This window comes from Cephus cinctus, unplaced genomic scaffold, assembly GCF_000341935.2.
Source record: "Cephus cinctus unplaced genomic scaffold, Ccin1 Ccin1_scaffold2234, whole genome shotgun sequence".
Taxonomy (NCBI): Eukaryota; Metazoa; Arthropoda; class Insecta; order Hymenoptera; family Cephidae; genus Cephus; species Cephus cinctus.
In genome coordinates, this window is record NW_014334192.1 from 453 (window position 1) to 23,809 (window position 23,357).

The 23,357-nt window shown below is 36.4% G+C and overlaps 4 protein-coding genes across 11 annotated transcripts in view; 2 read left to right on the forward strand and 2 right to left on the reverse strand.

The window, feature by feature from the left end:
* The first annotated feature begins 976 nt into the window (after positions 1-976).
* Positions 977-5,394, forward strand: LOC107274088 (ribonucleoside-diphosphate reductase large subunit). The gene is made up of 11 exons (XM_015752846.2): positions 977-1,475; positions 1,581-1,669; positions 1,773-1,950; positions 2,228-2,591; positions 2,651-2,955; positions 3,037-3,199; positions 3,266-3,654; positions 3,728-3,915; positions 4,000-4,308; positions 4,392-4,580; positions 4,653-5,394. Exons 1-11 carry the CDS (start codon positions 1,439-1,441, stop codon positions 4,899-4,901), a joined length of 2,460 nt encoding a protein of 819 aa, XP_015608332.1. The 5' UTR covers positions 977-1,438; the 3' UTR covers positions 4,902-5,394.
* Positions 5,395-5,404: 10 nt separating this feature from the next.
* On the reverse strand, positions 5,405-16,722 carry LOC107274086. Of its 3 annotated transcripts, none has more exons than XM_015752844.2 (7): positions 16,033-16,722; positions 10,457-14,718; positions 10,145-10,317; positions 9,633-9,808; positions 9,166-9,376; positions 8,853-8,996; positions 5,405-6,751 (listed from the first exon to the last, which is right to left on the reverse strand). In XM_015752844.2, exons 2-7 carry the CDS (start codon positions 14,667-14,669, stop codon positions 6,599-6,601), a joined length of 5,070 nt encoding a protein of 1,689 aa, XP_015608330.1. In that variant the 5' UTR covers positions 14,670-14,718; positions 16,033-16,722; the 3' UTR covers positions 5,405-6,598. The 3 variants fall into 3 exon arrangements, with proteins under 3 accessions (XP_015608330.1, XP_015608329.1, XP_024947130.1); XM_015752843.2 differs by lacking the exon at positions 16,033-16,722 and adding an exon at positions 15,539-15,988; XM_025091362.1 differs by lacking the exon at positions 16,033-16,722 and adding an exon at positions 15,221-15,418.
* Positions 7,082-8,965, forward strand: LOC107274090. 4 transcript variants are annotated; one of them, XR_003061718.1, is made up of 6 exons: positions 7,083-7,235; positions 7,502-7,690; positions 7,904-8,104; positions 8,168-8,262; positions 8,538-8,738; positions 8,833-8,965. XR_003061718.1 is itself a non-coding variant. In XM_015752852.2 (5 exons), the coding sequence occupies exons 1-5, from the start codon at positions 7,131-7,133 to the stop codon at positions 8,377-8,379; spliced, it is 609 nt and encodes a 202-aa protein (XP_015608338.1). In that variant the 5' UTR covers positions 7,082-7,130; the 3' UTR covers positions 8,380-8,492. The 4 variants fall into 4 exon arrangements, 2 of the variants coding, with proteins under 2 accessions (XP_015608338.1, XP_015608336.1); XR_003061719.1 differs by lacking the exon at positions 7,083-7,235 and adding an exon at positions 7,296-7,322; XM_015752852.2 differs by lacking the exons at positions 8,538-8,738; positions 8,833-8,965 and adding an exon at positions 8,361-8,492 and having other exon boundaries at positions 7,082-7,235.
* A 720-nt stretch (positions 16,723-17,442) lies between the features above and the next one.
* LOC107274089 (cell growth regulator with RING finger domain protein 1) overlaps positions 17,443-23,357 on the reverse strand; it is a 21,685-nt gene continuing 15,770 nt past the window's right edge. For all 3 annotated transcript variants that reach the window (XM_025091363.1, XM_015752847.2, XM_015752848.2), the window contains 4 exons: positions 21,068-21,239; positions 20,345-20,486; positions 19,841-19,948; positions 17,443-19,419 (listed from right to left, as the gene is read on the reverse strand). In XM_025091363.1, the coding sequence (XP_024947131.1) occupies positions 18,970-19,419; positions 19,841-19,948; positions 20,345-20,486; positions 21,068-21,239 (872 nt within the window). In that variant the 3' untranslated portion in view covers positions 17,443-18,969. The remainder of the gene's footprint in view (positions 19,420-19,840; positions 19,949-20,344; positions 20,487-21,067; positions 21,240-23,357) is intronic.

The following is a 23,357-nucleotide window of genomic DNA, read 5'->3' on the forward strand; positions in this document are numbered from 1 at the left end:
TAAAGACGAAATAAATATAGAAGAAGAAGAAGGTTGTAAATGGATATAGAAATGAAGAAGTGAGAATAAGATAATAAGAGAGAAATGAATATAGAAATGAAGAAGTAGAAAAGTAAAGAATAGAGTTGTAAAAGTGGAGAAGAAATGAGGAAAGAGATAAATAAGAAAGTAAAGACGAAATAAATATAGAAGAAGAAGACGGTTGTAAATGGATATAGAAATGAAGAAGTAGAAAAGTAAAGAATAGAGTTGTAAAAGTGGAGAAGAAATGAGGAAAGAGATAAATAAGAAAGTAAAGAAGAAATAAATATAAAAATGGAAGAAGGTTCGAAATTGTTCCAAGAGACCAGTATAGGAGACCGGCTCGAGGAAGAGTGAGCGCTCCGAGTCCGGGCGCTGGCTCGAGCGCTCCCCCCCACCATCCGCCTGCTCCGGCTCACCGAGTCCTGCGCGACGAACTTGCGCGCACACAATTTTGGGCAACTTCCAGTATTTCTAAATATGCTTGGCCAGAATTTCCGATTTCTAAGTGTTAATATTTTACTTTATTAATTTCATTAATTATTTTAATGTTCCAAACAACTAATTTATTAACATTTCAATTTGAACCTAATTTATTTTCGATATTCTACCATTTCAATTCAATTTTTATCTACTCCGTATATTCTGCGAGATTTTGATTGAGCCTCAATTTTATATTTTGAATAAATTTTGAAAGTAAATCAAGATCCAATAATATTTAGTAAAAATTGATGTGCTACACAGGTGTCAAGTTAGCAGTAAACTTTCTTAAAAATGTCTTATAAATGTTTCAACAATAGGCTATTTTAATAGTACTTGAGAAGTTCTATATTAACCTGTCTCGTTCTAAGGGTTGCTTTAGTAACTAGCGGTGAGTAGCGGAGAACCTCTGTTCGTGAAGTTACGCGTTCGTGTTCACGTTTAGCTCGGCTAGGAGGGGATTCAGTTTGTCGACGGAGGCGATGATCACGAATTCTTACTTCCAGACTCGCCGCTACAATTTAGTTATGATGATTTTGGTATCGCCTAAAATCGTAGTGTTGTGCATTTGCCTACTCATCTCTGTTATACGCACCGATTGCAATAAGTGGAAACACTATTAGAGAAGTTTAATTTGACACAATGATGCATCATTGGCTTTTTTGAAAAGCTTCTGTTGGATTCATGATGTTTGGAGCCATCGAATAGTTATGTTTTATTTTATGGATTGCCGATTCTACTGACTTATAGACTGTTTGAAAGTTAATGTTTTGGATTGTGATTATGGCGCTATTGCCATCATTTCCGTTTGGCGCCAATTTATCGACATCCGAAGCCGAACGGCACTTGGTGTCCCCTGTATTTTGCCACCAAACGTTATTGTTGAAGAACTTTTCCAGAAAGAACAGTTAACTCTGAATTAGTAATATCTGTCAAGATGAACCATCATGGAAAGATGTTTGTGTTGAAGCGTGGTAAGCAAATCATTATGTTTATTTCATGTTTAATGAAATTTACGAAGAGATGATGCCTTTTCACCTAGTTGATACAACATTAAACAATATGTTATTTATTTTTAGATGGGCGCAAGGAAGATGTGCATTTTGATAAGATAACGTCTAGGATAGAGAAGCTGTGTTATGGTCTTAATATGGATTATATTGATCCAGTAAGTCGCTGTCTATTTTAAGTGTGACCATCAGTATTCTTCTTTACTGGTGCTATAGATATTATTTTATGTATGCATTCTTATTAGTTTTGTTTTATTTTAGCCGGCAGTTACATTTCGGGTGATTAGTGGTCTTTATTCTGGGGTAACAACAGTCGAGTTGGATAATCTTGCAGCTGAGACTGCAGCTACAATGACCACCAAGCATGCCGATTATGCTATCTTAGCTGCAAGGATTGCTGTGTCCAATCTACATAAGGAGACAAAAAAAGTTTTCAGTGGTGTGTACATATTTTTATTTATTTATAGAATTTTTCTGATAACATTCTAATATATTGTAACTGACAGTATTCATTCCAAATGCAGAGACAAATGCTTATGCTTTATTTAATGATTTTGCTTATTATGAGGACTATACTACAGGAGAGAATATAATGTATGAAAATATTGTAGATTGTAAACTTTCCACTGGTCTTTACAATTAATTATTTCCATATAGTTGATTAGAAACAGATTATGTAGGACAACTCAAATACCTGGCTAATTTTTTATTTTCAGATGTTATGTCAGATTTGTACCATACAGTAAATCAACACTCAAAAAATGCTGACTCCATGATTAGCGAAAAGCATTATAAAATTATAAAAGAACACTCAGCAAGGTTGAATTCTGCAATAGTTTATGATCGTGACTTTGGCTACAATTACTTTGGTTTTAAAACATTAGAAAGAAGCTATTTGCTGAAAATAGATGGCAAGGTTGCCGAAAGGCCTCAACATATGTTAATGAGAGTGGCTGTTGCCATCCATGAAAATGATGTAGATAAAGTAATTGAAACTTACAACTTAATGTCTGAGCGATACTTTACTCACGCGTCACCAACGCTTTTTTCTGCGTGCACTTTGAGGCAGCAAATGTCCAGGTATAGAGATAAATCTTGCTCTAACATTTTTATTGGAATTAACACGAATTATGTTGCAGCTGTTTCTTATTGACGATGGTTGAAGATAGTCTCCCAGGTCTGTACAAAACATTATCGAGATGTGCTCAGATTAGTAAATATGCTGGAGGAATTGGACTAAGTATTCACTCCATAAGAGCCAAAGGAGCTGACATACATTGTCTTCAGTCAAAACATGACGGTGTGGTTCCAATACTCAAACTTTTCAATAATGTGGCACGATATGTTGACCAGGGTGGAAACAAGAGACCTGGAGCATTTGCTATATACGTGGAACCATGGCATGCTGATATAATGGAATTCTTGGATCTTAAAAAAAATATTGGTGAGTGTTAATCAGATTTTTATATTTTATTTATTTCTAATATGTGAAAGCTGTATGACATATATGATGCATTATTTATAGGAAATGAGGAAACTCGAGCTAGAGAACTTTTTTACGCCCTTTGGATTCCTGATCTATTTATGAAACGTGCTATGGATGGTGGCACCTGGAGTTTAATGTGCCCTCACCAATGTCCTGGTCTTGCTGATGTCTGGGGAGAAGAATTCGAAGCACTTTATTTAAAGTAAGCGTATTCATTCGATGTTCTCGAGTTTCCGTTTGCTAATATTTTTTCTTTTATATTCATTAGATACGAAAAGGAACAGCGTTATAAGCGACAGATTCCTGCTAGAGATGTTTGGTTCGCCATACTGAGGTCTCAAGTAGAAACAGGCACGCCGTATATGCTGTACAAAGATCATTGTAATCGCAAATCCAATCAGCAACATTTAGGAACAATTAAGAGTAGTAATCTCTGTACAGAGATTATACAGTATTCAAGTCCTGAGGAAGTTGCAGTATGTAACTTGGCATCCATTGCTGTCAATATGTTTGTAAATACTGCAAAAAAGACATATGATTTTGAAAAACTGAAGGCTGTTACAAAAATAGTGACTCGTAATCTCAACAAAGTCATTGATAGGAATTATTATCCACTTCCTGAAACTAAAAATTCAAATATGCGCCACAGACCTATGGGTATTTACAGAATATTGTCAACTTTGAATATTAGTATTTAACATATATTTTAATGTATACTTGTTTCATTCAGGTATAGGAATACAGGGCTTGGCCGATGCATTTCTTTTGATGCGTTATCCGTTTGAAAGTGAGGAAGCTCAAAAGCTTAATATTCAAATTTTCGAAACTATATATTATGGAGCATTGGAGGCTAGTTGTGAACTGGCTAAAGAAGAAGGCACATATCCAACTTACGAAGGTAGCCCAGTCAGTAAAGGAGTAAGTTATCTTATCCCATTCTTTGACAAATTTTAAATTGTATTTTCATTGTCTTACATTGCTTATCGCCCCTTTCTCAACCAGATATTGCAGTACGACATGTGGAATGTCACACCAACTGATCTATGGGATTGGGCAGCGCTGAAAGAAAAAATTGCAAAACATGGTGTGCGGAATTCTTTACTATTGGCGCCAATGCCGACGGCCTCGACTGCACAAATTTTGGGCAATAACGAATCAATTGAGCCTTACACGAGTAATATGTACGTGAGGCGCGTTTTGTCTGGAGAATTTCAAGTTGTTAATCCACATTTATTGAGGGATCTGACAGAGAGAAACCTTTGGAATGACGAGATGAAAAACGAGATCGTCGCTAATTACGGATCAATTCAAGTTAGTGAATACAGATTGATATACTTGTATTTATTAGTCTCTTTATGTTTTTGTTAAAACAATTTGTTTCTATGTTTTTACAGAACATTGAAAAAATCCCAGATGATTTAAAAGCCTTATATAAAACCGTATGGGAAATATCACAAAAGATCGTTTTGAAAATGGCTGTTGACCGTGGGGCCTTTATTGACCAGTCCCAATCTCTAAATATTCATATGGCTGAGCCAACAACTGAAAAACTCACCTCTATGCACTTCTATGGTTGGAACATGGTAAATAACATTACAATAAAGTTATTGCACGGTTTCGCATCGATCATCACATGAAGTACTTATATTTTATAGGGATTGAAAACAGGAATGTACTACCTACGCACAAAACCAGCAGCGAACCCCATTCAGTTTACTGTGGATAAATCGAAATTGAAAAAGAAAACATCTCTTACTAATGGAAAGGTACTTGAATCGCCCAAAGAAACCAAAACGCTAGAAGATCAAAGAAATGAAGTACAAGAAGAAAGTGAGGAAGACTTTGATGCTGTCTTGGCGTGTTCAAGGGAAAATGGTGATGCGTGTATGGCATGTGGTTCCTAAATAAAGATAGTGTTTTAATAAGAATTTTTTGGTGGACTTATCGTAAGTAAGGATCTATTTTTATACAGAACAATACACATAACCGTATACTATATCATATAAAACCTTCTTTTCCTATTCGAACAATTTGTAATTAATATATCAAGTATTCAGTCAAACTCTGTTATGTCTTTTGTTAGTAATCTACAATATTTAAAACATAAGTTATATTTGATGTATGAAGTTTATGAAGAAGCGCAAATTCGTTGTTCATTAAACTTGACATGCGAAACTCTGTATAATATAATTAGGAAAAACGGATATAACAGAAGTCTTACTAAACCATAACACATAATCAAATTAAAAAATGAGTATTAATTTCATTATGCTCTTTTACGGCATTTACTTATACGAATACAAGCATCACGTACAATATAACTCAAAAGAAAATGTAACAAATCTTGTAATGCAATTATAATAAACTAATCTAATAAATGCAGCAGGAAAAGAATAATTCACAAGTATTTCTTGTTGTTTCCCTTTATTTTACTCTAATAGTAATAACATGCCAGAATAAGTGTTTTTATACATACATATATATATATGAATATATACATACGTGTATATAAGGAATAAAATGGATGCTCTTACTCCATCTGACTTCCATGGTAGTATCGTATCTTAATAAATGCGTTACCACCTTGTATACAGGGTTATTCGCGACAAACTAACCACTTACTCGCAGTAACCGTATCCTGTAAACGGTAGAATTTGTCGCGAATAACTCTATATGCAGTATTATTCAGAGCTGTTGTAGCTGCTGAAACTGGTTCTACCATAAGAATCGATAGAAATTAAATGAAAGCGCCAAAATCAGCTGGCACAATAGCCCTGACTAACACTATATACATATATATTCTATATACAACACACGACTTTTTGTACCTTAATACCTAAAAGGAAGTCTAATATTAAAATAGTTCATTTTCTGATTCCAGTAATTATGTAAACCTCCCATACAATTGATCATAGATCCTCACGCGAGTTACAGTGCTCTCCGATGTGAGTTGCTCGTTAACATTCCAATAACGAGAAGCGAGGAGTGACGATCGAATCGACAGAACAATCAATAAAAAGCGAAGAGTTACGGTTGGCTCTCTTAAGGGAACGCCGATCGTCATCGACATGTTGTGGGAACACTGCACATAATTTAGAACTGCGATGCAATCACGGAAACTGTGCGGTCAATATTTACAGTCTCCTTAGAGTAAAGTGAAAATAGCTTAAATAACATTTGCAGAGTGCGAGTCCTTTGAATTGATCTCTGAGGCAATTACGAATGAATAGATTTATGGACGATCAAAATGAAAACGTACCACGGTGATAATGCACAGATTCGTGTGACACAGAAAATCCCACTTCCTTTTACCACGTAATCATAACTCTGATATGTTCTCGAACAAAATATAAATTTCTTATTTTCGTTTCAATCCTTATTCCATGACAATTCTTGCCGTGCATAAAAGTAAACATAAAATAGTCTCTTCGATTTCGTCCTCTTCCATCGTAAAACGACATACATAAACTGTATAAGAATAATGCACAGCCCCCCTGCAGCCAATCAGCACTCGAACATTGTGTTTGTATAGATCATCATTAACTTGATTCACTTCCAGCAGTGACTTATTAGTTTTTAATTAACTTGCCAGTGGTTATGCTCATTGAACCTTCTCATCAATGTAGGATTTTATTGCTCTTTGACACTCTGAAGAGCACCAATGTTGAACCAGCAGATAACTTTCAGACTCTAATGCTGCATCCAGTTCTTTCCGGTGGCTGTTACGTAACAGAGCTTTCGTGGCTTCCATGGACTGTAACAGAAATCAAAGAAGAATATTATCTGATTGGATTATTATTGGGCAAGCTGTAGTAACGTGAGATTGAAGACTGTGATCGATAAGTTTTTTCTTTCAGAAGGCGAGCAAGAACAGAAATGATTATAAAATGTAGTTGGCATGGAGTAAATGTCTAATTAGTTTTTGCTAATTGCGTCTGACGATTTATTAAAATTATACAAGGCAATGGATATATTAATATTGTGGAGGTTCTGTGTAAGCCTCGCATATAAATGAGCACGTGGGTGTCACTGTGTGGGATTGGGCATATGTCAGACATTGCGTAGTTTTAAAGATAATGTGAGTTTAAGTCGAATCAGTGGTATTGACGTAAAGTATCGTATCCTGTGTCAGAATGCTGTCTGTGATACTTTTAATATTTCTAGTGGATCGTAGCTTTGCAATATATAAAGTAATCAATAGTAAATCAAGCGCAGTTGCCTTCAAATATAACGATGGAGTAGGTACTCTAAATCAGAATACTGTCAGCATTGACTGTTACTACCGAACATTTCGATTGATTTGAAACCTTGATATGGAAAAGAAAGTGAGAATTATAGTGTCGATTTTTAGGATCAGGAAGTATAAATTTAGATAAGGGACTTGTTGAAAAGCATAGAAAAATTTGGGCTCTTACTAATGGGGTCTTATTGAACAAATGACATTTTCTTTAAGTGATCCTGTGTTTTTAAATTATCATTATATATTATAATATTCATTTATTAGGTACAGGGTGAGAGTGGTTTACACGAGTGCCAACTAGACGAAGTATGTAGCGCAGTGCACAAAAGATTTTGGATGCCAACATTGTCAGAAAGATTTTGCCGATGTTCAAATGGAATAGAATGTCCTTGGCAGTGGGACAAAAACCCTGATAACGTATCAATGACTCTTAATAACCGATCGCATCTTAAGGTAAGGCTGACGAACGAGCGGTACAAATTATTTTGAGTTTTGAGTTCGTTCATTTCTCGAATTATAGTAATAATAATAATATATATAATAAAAAAAATAATATATAATTATAATAAAGTGGATCCTACCACTAGTTCTTGATAATTTTTTAAATTTAAATGTACACAAAGGGAACGAGTTTTTTTTTATTAATTTAATACTTTGATTATGTAGTTTTGCACCACAAAAAAGACTACTTGCACGCATAAGCAATTGGCTGTAACTGTATATGGAAAAGGCAATTCAAGCAATGCGTACTTGGTTCCTCACAATGTGACTGTGAACTGTTTGTGCCCGAAGACTCACTATTGGAAATTGCAGAAGTATTCTTACGAGGAAAACGATAACATAATTCAAGTATTCAGATGTGTCAAGGTAAAGCTTAAACTCAGTATTTAAATATCCAATAAGGTTGCAGAATTTGGTCTATATTTGAAGGACATGAAAATACTGCATTATCCTATCAAACGAGTCTGGACACCGAACAACCATCTTGAAGTTCCAGCTTTAAAAATCGTTTATAACACAGACTGGTAGGAAATTTATTTCTAAGCATACTCGGCAGCACGTTCTGCAAGGATAACAACTACTTTTAAATCATAATGAAGTTTGTGTTATTTACGATTTACAGTACCGGAAACTTAAAATAACCGTCCGAAGTCTCTAATCCCTTTATAAAATCTGATACCCAGCTGATCCATGTGATGTTACTGATATTATTGTACACAATAATTACTTGTTAATGATTAAACTATAACTGAACCATTTTTTTTTCATAATCACTTTGGAAATTCCAAAAAAAATGCAGCAACGGATGTGTGAACGCTTTGAATTTTGTGGAAACGTTAGATCTGACTTATACTCGGTATACTATCAATGTACCTGTCCATGGGGTCATTTGTGCATTTACAAAGACAAGATGCTAGATAACGTGCAGGAGCTACTTTACTCAGGACCGGCTTACAGAGCTTATTGTTATCCATTTCCAAAACAATAACACGGATTACTGGCAAGTAACATCTATTTGAATTCGTTAATTAATCAATAATTTTCAAACGCGTTACATATTTTTAGTACTAAAATTAATAAAAATATTATTAAAGATCTGTAAAAGACTGCTCACCTGTGATGACTGTTCGCTCATTGCCCGCAACGAAGGTAGCAGTTCGTCTTGAAACCGATCTGGCCAAAGAACCCTTGTGACAAGTCCAGCTCTCAATGCCTCACTGGCTGTAAACGTTCTGCCTCCTAGTAGTAACTCGCTAGTCTAAAAAAAATACAAATATTCGATAGTCTACAGTATGTATAAAAAATTGTATATATAATTTTTTGTCTTGCTAAACACAATTCTTAAGGATATATATCCAATTTTTGGATTACTTTACTATGTTTTTGCTGAGTCTCTGAAACCTGTGTTTACTGAATTGAATACTTACAAAGGCGCTACCAAGTGTGTGGGAAAGTGTGAAGATAGCAGCTCCCTCAGCAATTTGACCTAACTTGCCGTATGGTGTACTGAACGTTGCTTTATCACTAGCTATCACAAGGTCAAATAATGGAAGCATTGTTACACCAAGTCCAACAGCAGCCCCTTGCACACCAGCAACGATTGGCTTATTAAAAGTTGCTAAACTTTTAATGAAGCTCCTTAAACAAGAAAGAATACATATGACGCTCATTGTGTAATATCAGATGTAATACTTAATAATTTTATATGAACACATAGTATTGAAATAAAATTTGTAAACTATGAAATGTATGAAAATTTATGTCACTTTATCCTAGTGGATTATTTTAGTAACTTGGTATTTTATTGAATCATTTCTCTGAGATAAGATCCATTTAATCATTATGGAATCTGAAGTATTTCATTATTGCCTTATGCACGTTGAATTATACATACTTAACACCGTTGGCCATTTCTTGGGCATGCATCAGTCGTTTTTCTTTATCAACTTGTAAGATATTTGTCAATTCTAAACCTTCACAGAAACTTGTTCCTGTAGATGTCAAAAGAACGACACGACACTCGTCATCCTTCTTCAAAATTGACAAAATTTCCCGAAATTCACGCATCACCTAATATTCAGGAAATAAATCATCGATTAGGTGATATAATTTTCTATTATGGCATAGCATTCAGATTGTACAATGTGTTTCATAAGTTCACGAATGAAGTGGTAGCTTTATTTTACGACTATCTAGTCCATACACATTGGAGACGGCACTAAAGTATGGAATAAATAGTTTTCCTTGGGATTGATAGTGCGAATCAGCTTTTGATTTATTTACTTACTCTCGCTGTGATTCTTTACTGTTGCCACAATTCAATTCGCAAAGATATAAAGAACACCTCTCTTACTTAATATAATAGAAAAAGAAATCAATTTTATTGAATAACAAAGTGATTCATACCTGAAGCGTGATTCCGTTTCTTATTTTAGTAGAAGATGATGGAGTAAGTATGAGCTGTACAAGATTTCCATGACGACGCACATTTATTTCCTTATTGCTAAAGGAACTTTCTCCATCGATTTTCGCTTTTTTGCCCCCATCGATATCAGTCGTTTTAGTTAAATTCGCGTTAGCTAAAAAGAAAAAAGTATAAATAATGACTCTCCTTACATCTCTCCAAGCTTTTTCTTCTGATCGATTAATGAGCAGCAAAACAGTTTAACAATCAATTAATGGCAACAAGAAATGTATAGCTTGATTAAAATATCTTACCTTTATGTTTACGATTAATTATTGCGCTTTCTGAGCGACCGGACATTCCAGTGACATCCGAAAGCGCCGTGGCAACTTCTGCCAGACAAGCCGACAACTCATCTTCTTCCTTCGGCGTTTCCTCCCATCTGTCGGCTTCAGCGCCTCTAGCAAAGGTTACTTTGCCCTTGACGCCTCTCTTACTTTTTGTTACTGCTTTCCCTGCTGATGCTCCGTTAGATCGGGTCACTATTTTACTGAAGGAGCTGCTATTACTACCCTCGTCAATGTCAACAAGCTCTATCATCTTGGACGACGTCTTCTCGGCTTTCTTCGCTTCTATACGTTTGTTCGAGCGCGTTGCCACTGTCGGCTTATCATCGGCTACTGCAACTTCTAAATCGACAATGGCTTTAGAAGCAAATTTTTCGGACTCTGATTTTGCTGCGACTTTCTTTTTAGTCTTCTTCGAATCTCCAGACTGTTTTGTTTTTTCATCTTGAGAGTATCGCCTCTTGTTTGACCTGAGTATATGCGCCCCAGTTTCCTCGACAATTGATTTCTTATCTTTCGAACCGTCGAGTAATGTTTGTTTCTCTGGACCATCAATACTAACCCTAGGACTATAAGAAGCGCTGGAGAATGAGCTCGATGAATGACGACGTACGATAACGGATGCATCTGCAGCGTTTCTAATTTTCGCGGGAAACACAAATTCATTGGCAGCAGATGCGGCCAAACGTGGAGATCTGATCTGATCACTGGATTTTTCTTCACCCAGTGAATTTTGACTTGATCGTACCACGGAACCTCTTTTTGATCTTGGTGACACCTTAACGTTGCTTACGTTTGACGTACGCAAACGTAGAACCGCGTTACGCACTAGCTTCGTTCTAATTTTCAATTCGCGCTGCACTTTCTGTATGTCCATTACTTTTGTTTGAGACTTGGTGATTGGTACCAAACGCTTTTTATCTGGTTGCTCCACGTCGTATAATAAATTGACAACTCCCTCATCCTGGAGCAACCTGTCAATCTCATTAATCACTTTCTTCTTTGGTTTTGTGTCTCCTGGACTGACCTCCGACACAGACTTTTGTGATTTACCTGCGCTCTTTGTCGACACTAAGAGTTTTGATTTCAAATTGACCGCTTTCTTGTTCGTTTGCATTTTACGACGTAATAATTTCTTCACTGCCATTTTTCGCTTTGCAATTGGTTGCGGTCCTTTCTTCGCAAGACTCTGTTTCGACCGTGAACTGTATGTGGTTAGAACTTTACTTGGCGTTACGTCTGCTTTGTTTACAACTTGTTTACCAGACACTGATTTCGTTAACGATTCATTAGTTTTTTGGCTCTCTTCAATTTCCGTGGATTGGTCATGTGTGCCCTCTGGAGTTTTAACTTCTTCTTCTTCTTCTCGCTGGCTGGCATGTACTACAACATTTTCTGTAGGTTGAGGCGATTTCACCGCAATCTTACCTTTGTAGATTTTTTGCCTCTTTGAAGTATTCTGTTCGTGTTCCCGAGCTCTTTCGGTAGGTTTTCGTTTCCTACCGGATCTTGACTCATCCAATCGAACATCCTGAGTGGATACAGTTGCTTGTTCAATCTGGGAAATATTCTTACCCACTGATTCTGGTGACTCTTCATAAGCTGAAGGAGGATCCTTTAACGATACATCCTTCTGCAAAGGTTCACTGTTGGTATTTTCGCTATTCGCAGCTGACACTTTTGGAGTTTGTTTGTCATTGTTACTGGTATCCAATTGTACGGTTTTCTTTTTCTTAGCATTGGTTTTCTTGGTAGATGGAACAGAAGGCAGCTCAAGGAGTTGCTTCAATGCTAATTCGCGTTCGATTAAAGGATCCAATTTTGGGGGTGTATTATGGTGTGCTTTGGTGCTGGTAGGTTTGTCTTCTGCTATTAGAACTGGAGGTTTTAAATTGGACCAATCAGGATCGACGTCGCCTTCTAGAATTGCGAGCAACTCTTTGTTATCTGTGTTACCAGTTTTACTCTTATCAGGAGTAGTACTGGTGGTCGCTATTTTCGTTTCACAAACTTCATCGTTAGGACATGCTGCCTTTTGTGGTAGTGGAATAAGTCTTGGCAAAGGATTCGCTGAACTCGCAGATAACTTGCTAGATAGTCGTTGCGTCAATTTCTTAACGAAAAAAATGTCTGGTCGTTGAGGCATCTCTAAGTTCTTCTGCTTTTCTCGTAGTCGTTCTTTCAGTACTTCCGTAACTTCTGCGGTAGAAGCTATTTGACTCGTCAGAGGTCGTCCAAGAAGCTTAACGCCAGCTTTTGGCGTCGACACCTTGTTCTTTAGTAAAACCTGCTTATCCTGCAATAGACGCTTTGACAAATTTCCATGCACTTGCTGAGGAATTTTATTCAATGCTTCTTTATTGGGAATGTTTTTCGTTTCTGTCTTCCCTGAATCTCTGCCCATCTCACTATGCTCATTCTCTATCGAAAGGATCATTATGTTCTTTGACTTAGTTTGTTCGTTTGATTTGTTGCTGACATTTAACGTATTATTACTTCCTGCAAGAGGGCCTGTTACAATTTGTTGCTCGTCTTCCTTTCTACTCAATAATTCCTTATTGTGCTCGAATGTTTTTTTATTTTTTTCATCCTCCAGCAGTGTCTTCAACTCAATTTCTACGGAATCTTGTCCAAAGGACGATTGCTGCTTTTGATCATCTACAGAATCTTCTTGATTCTCATCGGTCCATTCGTCGACAATGTCCTGCACAACGCTCCTTTGTTTTTTCACTATCGTCGACTCCACGTCATTCTTGGATTTTGAATAAAGCGTGTCTTTGACATTCTTCGAATGTGATTGCACAACAGGTTTTATTGAAGCAATAAAATGATTATCCGTGCTTACTTCTTTTACAGTATAATCATCTTTATCCAGCATTACTAATAAATCATGCGATTCTTCCTGATTGTCAATACTTGGAGTTTCTACGCTTGTCACAGTGATCGCCTCGTTTCCACTGGTCGTAATATCGTGATCCGTTACAAATTCGATTTTTACTAACGACACTGAACTCAAATGACATTCATCATCGTCAGTCCTAGTATTGTTAATGACTTCCGATTCTGTAAGCATTTCCATGGAAATAGTCTCCCCTTTGGCATTTTCTTCATAGATAACGAGACCGAAGTTGTCCTTGTCATTCGCATGATTGGAATTATCTTCTCGAATAATTAGATTGGATTTTTCCTGAAGGCTATCATCAAAGACTTGAGTATCTTGTGAACTGACATGCACACATATATCTGAATGTGCAGAATTTTCTGTTACATATCTATCAGTCAAATCATTTGTCGATGAAGCATCTTTTGATACTAGAGGTGACACTGTGCTATCCTGTTTAGAATTTGTTGAAAGCATTGTTACACTATCAGGTCCTGCACTTTTCATCGAAGTGGAACTATATTCAAATTGCTCGTTCGGTTCACAATTTTGATTCACACAATCTGACGATATATCTTGATCAATAACAAGGCTTTCTTCCTTTTCTTTCAATTCTTTGACACTTGATGAGTCTTCCACGTGGCAGAGCGCGGAGTATTCAGATATGCTTTCGTTGTTGCACAATACATTTTTACGTTCCGTTAACATAATTTTGTCGCTATCTAATTCACCCTCATTATTCGATGTGTCGACTTTCAGCATGTGGTTGCTTGTTTTCAATTCTGAGTCGATATTTTCTACATCTCCCTTTAATTCATTACTTACGTCTCTGACAGTTTTCTGTACTGCTACTTCCAACGTTACGTTTTCTGATTTCACAATTTCACCTGTGTCCCCGTCTTTTTTTACTGGTACATTATTAACATGTATCTCTTGAGCACTATCAGTAACAGCATTTGTCGGGGTAGAACTTAACTGTGGAGCATTAGGTTCGACACTGTGTGATGTGCCAGGGTTCAATGATTCAAATGCACCTTCGTCAGAGCCAACGATCACTTCGATTGTGGCTTCATTATCAAAATCCAAAACTGCATCAGTTGACTCCAAAAGTCCTGCTGGTTCAACATTTATTGTTGCAGTTGAATGTGTATCGATTGCAGTTGTGACATTATCAATCTCAACTTCTTCTACAATCGTTACAGCCTCAGTATTCACTATATGCACATTTTGTTGTACAGTTTTCTCATTTTGCAATCTTGCAACTTCAGCCGCTTGCCCATCTACTGCATGTTGCTCCATGATTATATAAGCGGTTTCATTCAAGTTACTTATCAAATCACAAGGATCCCTGTTAACAGAAAATAAGTTTATCAGTTTTGAAATTAGGGTGTATAGAAAATAAAACTATTAATAACCTATGGATTTTGGTTTACAAGAAGAACTTCATAATTGGGTATCAATCTCTCAAATACATGACACTTGTTCAATAATACTAATATTTTCAGAGATTGATACAAGTTTGTCAATTAAAATTGATTATAAGTATGTAATTTTAAGTTCAGTACAAAAGTGATTAGTGAAATAATTGATTTATCAAGAAAGCATCAAATTGATAAGATATATAATGATAAGTAAGGCTTAATTTTTAAGCAAAATATATTCCAAAAACTACATATGAACTCGTAAAATACAATAAACTTTAGCACCGCACACTAATAATCTAAATTACAGATATCTTTAAAATAATATATTAATTTTATAATACTCTATACACATAGTAACTTCATTTTATATTTGAAACTTGGCCTATACAAGAAAGAAGTTATAGAAATAACTATTGCCATTCTTACATGAAGCTTTTGGTGTTGTCAATTGCTGCGTTCAACAAATTCTACTAATACGTAATACATGCAATTACTTGGTAAAACGTAACAACTCTAGAATGCATCAACCATAGCAGTTACATATAAAAAATACATGCACTGATAAGGTATAACAAGAAATTCAAGGATAACAAGTACAAATCAGAGTATACAAATTCACAAAACTGAATCATGTTTGCTATGCATTGCAAATACAACATCTACAACATAACTGTATTATCTCATGATTTAACAGTTAAGAAACTAATACAAAAGAGAATACATAAGTCACATAAATTTGCTTACCAAGCAGCAAAGTCAAATCCATACTGGACACATATCAATAAATATATTTCACAATGTAAACAAGTGAGATTTCCTACATCTCATAGATTTTGCATCGCATTTATCAAACTGTAGAGAAACTATGCGCGATGATAAGTCCTTTAACCAAAAGGGCTATCACGGGAAGTTGCCATGCACAATGTTTACAGTTTACACGAACGAACTATACTAAGCCACACAACGCGACCATGATCCTACAGCGCGTCGCTGTTTTCTTAAAAACGAATTACGCAAAATGTACCACGAAAAGCAATTCTCACGGATCGAAAAATTAAAACCAACACGCACTGTATTCTGTAATATTCATATGGAGATTTTTTTACGGTACACGTAAAAGTATTGATAGAAAAAATAAAGAGAACAATGTTAGTCCGCCATTAACTTAGGCTAGATTTTCACGCGACTAATACCAACTCAATACGTACAGGCGTAAACCAAAGAAGCTGCAAACTCACCACTGTTCAATGTTCGTATTCCTGATTTTCTAGCAGCAAAAAGATTGCGCAACGATAACTAACGAATTCACTTTATCCTTTAAAACGTAATTTACTGTGCACAATTGAGAAAAATATAAATAATCGTTACTCTTTAATATCGGAACAAGTTACGGATGATGTGTCGTTCATTGAAAATCGGCAGATATTTTCGTAGCAATGAAACGAATAGACGTTCTTCTCGCTACTAAATTGTTTTATGATATTCAATTATCTCTTCCTTCAGTATATCGGTGTTGTACTTGAATTTACTAGGTTTTCCTTTTAATCGAGTTGAATCGCTACAACATAACATAAACACATAAGACAATACAAGACTTCATTATTCGTTAGTTCCAACAGAAAGTTTTCCGAAATAGCCAATAATGTAGCTTTATGCCGTGTTGTTGTTCACAGCCTACATCTTATGCTTATGATGATTATGCTAAGGAATTTTAACCAATTGCATTACTTTTTTACTCATAGGTCTTATGGACTCTGTTCTCCAATTGGTTAAATATGCTAAATACCATTTGTGAATCAGACATGAAATCCCTTAAGGCCCACCTAACTATTAACTACTTTATGGCATTTTTAATAATTTTACAATGAAGTATATGAATTCCACCTTGAACTATAAACTGAATTGAATTCTTATACAACAGATAGTACTAACTAATTAAAGAAATGCACTCCATAACCTTTACATGATTACTGATTACAACTACCTTTACCAAATACGTACCAGTCCTTCAGCGATGAAACTGCCCCCTATGTAATAACTGGAAAATGTTACAAATTTATTCCACCTACTCCACTCACGATTTTAATATGTATAATAGAATGGGTTAATAACATGGAAAAGAGGAAATAAATGTACAAGTAAACGTAAAGAACGAAATTGTTTTCTAATACAAATTTGTAATATAACAGAATGTAGAATGCAAAAGCAATAAATTCATATACGTGGGTACTATTGTTCTGACGGAAATTTTTTGTGGAAGTTGCTGTATCAATCCATTGTTCTGCTCACGCGTATTCTACTGCCGGTACGAATATCGCATGACATAAACCATCGATATTCCGTGGTACAAGGTTTTATGCAATAAATTACAATACAAACTGAAGTACAGTAAACTTTCGTTAACTGAATGCTAGATAAGTAAAGACCTTCTCCCATAGTTAGAGTTTCCCGCGCCTTGGGGCATTCAGCTTGTTCCTACTACTAACTATCGAGCTTATCTTTGTATACATCACCGCAAAAGGACTGCATGATTGGAAACAACTGAAGACACTGAATTCTGATAAAGAACTTTTGAAGAGTGGGACAGCTTTGTTACTGTTAACATTACTGTATGTGAAAATACTTGCAACTAGTAAGATAGCACAGTATACATGAATTCGAATACCACTATTTATTAAATAAATTATGTACAAATTTTCGTATACAGGTAGAGCGTTACGTCTCATCACTGGAATATTAAACTATCACATAAATTAATAGGGCATTTAAAGTTATCCTAATAAAATACGTTGATATCATAGGTCGTGGCTATTACTTATGAAACGTATTTACAGGTTTGCCACATCTGTAACTTTCTGTTACACTTTCACGAAGTTAAACGTTAACGCAAATCTTTGTAAACTCTGATTGAAACTATGCACGAGGCTGTGAGTTCGGTTCTGTTATTCGTTAAAATAAATTATTCAAAATTATTACAAGTTGCTTTTGAGTGCCTTCCTTTTTTTTAAACTAACCACCTCCTATGGAAGTGAAATCCACAATTATAAAGATATCATCAGGATTATCACAGTCTGTGTATTTACAACTTAAATTCTAATATATTTCATCGTGTTATCTCAGCAATCGTTGTCACCTGCTCGTCTCAAACCATTTTCATCTATCAAATACAAAACGAAAGTTTTCTTTTCCAGCTAAATCAACTATCGTAGAATATTCATTAAGTTAACAAACTAAGATAAATTGTTTGGGCCAACAAAGAAAAAAGTGTTCGAGTACGGTTAACCCATTCGACCGCCACTTTTTTTTTTCTCGTACTTGCTGTGTACGTTGCGAGTGTACCTCATTATTTCGGCTGAATGGGTTAAATATTATCCTGCGTAAACAAAATTTGCTATTCAGATAACAGAAGCAAAGTGTGTATTCTCGAAGTAAAGCTTATACGATAAATTTATACATGAAAAATCGTCGTTTCATTCCATAAAAATTATTCGAAATTGAAAAACTGCTATCAATATAACTTTAATGATCTTGCATCTGAAATGGGCCCATAATTTTTTCAAGAATCATTAAATTACAATCGATACGATAATAATGTATTCAAAATATCAGACCAAAACGAAATCTACTTCTGCTCGTTTGCTGTTTATCGAATACAAAATTAAGAATAAACAGAAGTTCCATCCAATTGATCTTTCTGCAGCCATCAAGCTACAAACAACTGGTCAGTTGGAAGTAAGAAACTCGAGATTGCTTCGGCCATGTCTTACAGCTACTGAATAAGGTTCTTCGACTATATACATTCTTCCTGGTAATTCTTCTCTTATTTCTCTCTCACTATATCTCACTACCACTTTTCTTCATATACACGTTAATCATTAACTAATTTGTCTCAACAGTTTCACTCTAGAGTACCAAGAGCAAACAATCTCACGTCGGAGCCAACGTTGTCCTGGTCCATCGAGACACACGCTTGAGATCCAAATATTAAAAAAATATCTGTAATTTAAGTTTAAAAGTTTCTTCCAATCAGACATGCGAACATTGACGACGATTCATTTAAGGTAAAACGGTGTGTACAATACAGTCGAAACATTAGAACGGTCCGAAACACATCCGAGATTTCTGCGAACGAATGAGACGTCTTCATCATCGGTGAACATGAGGTAAGACAAGGTCTACCGTGCGAATCCCAAGAAATCGGTAAGTCGATCATTCCAGTCGTGCAGCCAGTGCGACGCGCCATGGGCGCTCTGTCTTTGCTTGCAAGGATTCACTTCCTTTTCCGGTGGCATGTATTCCTCGCCACGTATACAGAAGTAACTCTTGATGGGGCTTCGACACATGGGGCATCTGTCCAACTTGCCGAAACACGAAGCGCAGATGCAGGTGTGCCTGCAGGGCAGCAACGCTCTCGACAAAGGAAAATACTGACAAACTACGCAGAGCTGCTCGCCTGCTGAATTCCAAAGTGAACCTTCCGTATCTCCAACGCCGGAAGCTACCAATGCGCCTCTCGCATTGTTACCACTGTTGTTGCACGGTTCTGCGAGGGCGAGTGCAGGCCCCAAACCAGTGGACATGTCATCTTCGTAGCTAGTGGAATTACCAGTAGCCAGGTAGAGTTGCTGTAATTTTTAATATAAAATTAAATACATCAATTATGGATTTTATGTCGGAAATTTGTACTGTTAACCTATGAATACCGTATTAAGAATATTTTGCATTTGAGTCAGGTCAAGGTATGGCATTTCAGCTGAAACTTAACCTCAACACGCGAATGGAATACTTTCGGTAACAAAAGCGTCAGTTTTAACTGTACAATATTTCTTAAGAAATTCCGTGCCGCGTGGAACATGCACGCCCCACGCTGCCTGATCGGAAAGTAACAAAACGTCCGGCACAGAACGTGTCAAACTAATTCCTATGACTCGTTTAAGTCACTGAAAGGAATACCTTGATTAGCAGTACTTACCAACAGCGAGTTACAGAGAATACGAAAATTTGCATAGTTACAATTTTTCAAGGACCCACAAGTGACGTACTCACCTTGAGACAGGATAATTGGCCGTTCGCTTGTTTCAGATACTGTGCTAATATTGAAGTTGGCAATGTACAGACGCTATCCTTAATGTGAACAACGTTCACCAGCGCCACCTGCAAGCACAGACAATATATTTATTTGTTATCAACAAATTCTTTTTCCTTATACCATGGTCGAAAGTACACGATCGACGCATCGATTTCAGTGCAGAAAGCCTTGGATTTTTGCCGTGCTGCGATAGGGGTCTACACAGCAAAGATCCAAGGCTTTCTGCACTGAAATCGATGCGTCGATCATGTACTTTCAACCATGGTATATAGAAAAATAGTATACGCCACACGGAACTGCTCGGCTTCGCCTCGGGCATTCTATCGAGCAGTGCCGAAAGCTCAGTTTTCTGCCTTTGTAGTGTAATATACTAATCATTCGTAACGACTGGCTGCTCCGCTTTAAAGCGCTTAATTAACGTAATTAAAGTACGTCGAGCGGGCTTCCACGATAAAATTTACCGTCTCGTCAGGATGCGGATCTCTGTTGTCTTTGCGTGTGAGAAAAATCACGAGAGGATAGCAGAGACGTGGCGGAGTACCGAGCTGCAATTCCGGAGCTGGGAGGGACAGCCTAAGCGTTTCCTCTCCGTGTGGTTGCTTACTGATGATTCGTAGTCATGGAAATATTATGTTAAAAAAAAAAAAGAAATAAATAATAAAACAAGGTGGACAGCAGGACGTATATATTACGCGTATGAAAATTTCAAGAAACGTTCTTGACATTTGAAACTTCACCGTGATTATTTATTTTCATCCGAACAAACTACATTACCCCAGACGACAATCGGTCGACCTGTTATTAACGTTTTAAATGTTAATTTTATGTCTGCTATTAACAATCTTACGCGTACCTCGCAGTTGTCTTGTTTTCAGAACGATTCAACGGTGACTCGTAAAAAAAAAAAGGAGAAAATTAGAAAAGCATATTCGTAACGTAGGAAAATAAGAAAGATCGCAAGGAATCTTATGTAAAAGAAATATTTTTTAACGAGTGTCACGCCAATCAAAACGACACCAAAAACACGTATACTCGTAGGCCTGGAAGTTGCTTATACGAGACTTGAAATTCTTCGTACATCCGATAGGAAAGATACAAGAGGTAATAGCTGATTTATTGTATTCAATCGTGAAGAGCGCAGTCTTATTTCTTGTCATTTTTACGATTTACATAAGAAAGGATACGTTTGTGGCGGCGTAAGGTACTGCGCGTGTCCTTGAAGAAGTGTGCCATTCAAAGATGCGTCCCTCAGGGCATTCCATGGCCTCCATAATGCCAGGTGCAATTCTCTTATGCTAACGCCCCAAATCGCTTGCAGTGAATACTCCACCTGGCTGGATACCTCGCATTCGACTTCTGTAATAAAAATATTAAAAGCAAATTTTAAGCCTCTGAAGCAATTAGATTGAATCATTTTTTTTTTAACTACACGTTCAAGTTCGTCGACTTACGAAATTTCGATAAAGTCTGAGACAGAATTTTTTTTCGGAAAATGGAATTATTACATAAAATTGATTTTCAGATTTTCATTATACTTTTATGTAACGATTCAAGTCCAGCACAGCAAGCCAGGCTGTTACCGGCTGTGGAGAAGTCTTACAAGAAAGAGAAGCCCTTGCAAAAAGTACAATAAAGAATTAATAGAGGGTTATGTTGATCGCAATCAAATCCAGGAGCAGTATAATAATTTTCAATTTCAAAAGCATTGAGTAGGTGACTGGTAGACTCCGCGCGTCTACTGCCGGGTTGATGAATGCAATGCTACGACTATGGGGTAACACGAAACAAGAGATTGTCCTTGGAGATATTATATAACATAAGCATCTTTTTCGATCGTCTGTATTCTTAAAGAGTGAACGCTGACAGTTTTTGCACAATTAATTACGTCCGTATAGATGGTACTGTGCGATTCAATTATCGTCAAATGTTTACGTTACAATCTCTTGCGTGTTAGTAGCCAGTTTTATATTGTACTACGGACTGGCACAGCAGTAAACGTTTACGCGGGACCTTTCGATGTGAATTACATAAGAAATTACATAATAAATGCGTATTTCTATAAAGTAAAATTTGATTACACGATCATTACGAACTTTCAATGTCTCGTACCAACAGACGGTAAAACAGTGTTCTGCCAGCTGAGACATGCACAAAGAGAATATATCTTACGGTACTTAACCTCTGACGCTCAACCTTTAGCAAAAAAAAAAAAGTATCAAGAAGAACCTTTAGCAAGTTGTCAGATCGTCGTCATCGAGAATGTCTCATTTAAAAGAGAAAATTCCCAAGATCCCGTTAAACATTTCAAAAAGCCCACGTTAGAATATCAGACACCCTGGCGCCGTACAGCAAACAGTATCCAGAACGAGCCAATAAAAGCCCATTGTCTAGGATCGAACTACAATCAATCAATCACCCTTGAACAATTAGTAGAGGAAACATCGAGAAAGTTCGGTTTAGTATTTCTTTCGTACAAGTTTCGTAATAAGTAAAATTGAGCTCCCACGAACGACGTGTGACGTATTTATGGCGACGTCGAAAACGTTCGTTGCACGTGACGAGACCTGCGATCCAAATTGACGAATTAATTAGTGGTCCTTGAAAATCGTCCAGAAGACGAGACCAACCAATGGTGCAGTAGAGCTGTGCCTGGTGTTGAATTTTATTTTTTGTAAAATCGCAAATCGATAAGATTTGTCAATGATATATTTTCTAATACGTAATCGCCGATTTTTCTTTGGTATTTAACGGGATTTTACGAAAGTAATTGAAACAAAGCGTCGTAATATATATATATATACGTTTAATCGTTAGCGTGTGTGTGTAATGAGTTTTACGAGACGAATTTAAAGCGCACAGAACGTTCGCGAACTTTATTGCAGCTTTTGAGTTACGTAAGGTGCGTCACGGGACCGCAAAGAATGATAACGATAGAATTATTGGTAGAAACGTCAATCCGTGGGCATTAAAAAGGTTTGATGTAGAAGCGTCGCTGCACCGCGTGTACTGCCGTTTACCACCGAGCGTTATTACTTTATTGGTTTGTTATTAGCGAATCGCGACCTGAGATTCTCAACAGCCTTCGACCAGCATCGTTTACTTTTTGTTTTTTGTAAATTGAATGGCTGTTTGTCGCCGATTTAGACTATAAAATTTCGAGGATTCTTTGAAATATTTTTCGATTCAAAATTATAAGTTGGAAGATAAAAACAGAAAAACATTGAACAGCAAACAGGTATAATCTTTTGAACCACGTGGGTCCGCATGTTGAGAATTTGCAGTATCAAAAAAAAAAAGAATCAACATATATCATCTTGAAAACGAAAGTACTCGTCATGGGAGACAAACTAACGTTTAATTTATACCCTAAATTTGATTATTCACACGAACGTCAACAGAATTGATATGATAATTAGTTTGCATTTTTCATTAGACATTTATTCTTCAAAAAAAAAAAAAAAAAAAAAAAAAAAA

What these genes read in the sequence shown, in the direction of transcription:
- LOC107274088 (XM_015752846.2), top strand. Translation starts at nt 1,439, where the DNA reads ATGAACCATCATGGAAAGATGTTTGTGTTGAAGCGTG. An exon ending in TTGAGGCAGCAAATGTCCAG is followed by an intron (nt 2,592 to 2,650) that starts GTATAGAGATAA and finishes ATTATGTTGCAG; the next exon opens with CTGTTTCTTATTGACGATGG. An exon ending in TATGCGCCACAGACCTATGG is followed by an intron (nt 3,655 to 3,727) that starts GTATTTACAGAA and finishes TGTTTCATTCAG; the next exon opens with GTATAGGAATACAGGGCTTG.
- LOC107274090 (XM_015752850.2), top strand. Translation starts at nt 7,131, where the DNA reads ATGCTGTCTGTGATACTTTTAATATTTCTAGTGGATCGTAGCTTTGCA. An exon ending in CCTTCAAATATAACGATGGA is followed by an intron (nt 7,236 to 7,501) that starts GTAGGTACTCTA and finishes TTCATTTATTAG; the next exon opens with GTACAGGGTGAGAGTGGTTT. An exon ending in ATAACCGATCGCATCTTAAG is followed by an intron (nt 7,691 to 7,903) that starts GTAAGGCTGACG and finishes TTGATTATGTAG; the next exon opens with TTTTGCACCACAAAAAAGAC.
- LOC107274086 (XM_025091362.1), bottom strand. An exon ending in AATTAATCGTAAACATAAAG is followed by an intron (nt 10,318 to 10,456) that starts GTAAGATATTTT and finishes TTTTCTTTTTAG; the next exon opens with CTAACGCGAATTTAACTAAA. An exon ending in GAAATGGCCAACGGTGTTAA is followed by an intron (nt 9,377 to 9,632) that starts GTATGTATAATT and finishes TTCTTGTTTAAG; the next exon opens with GAGCTTCATTAAAAGTTTAG.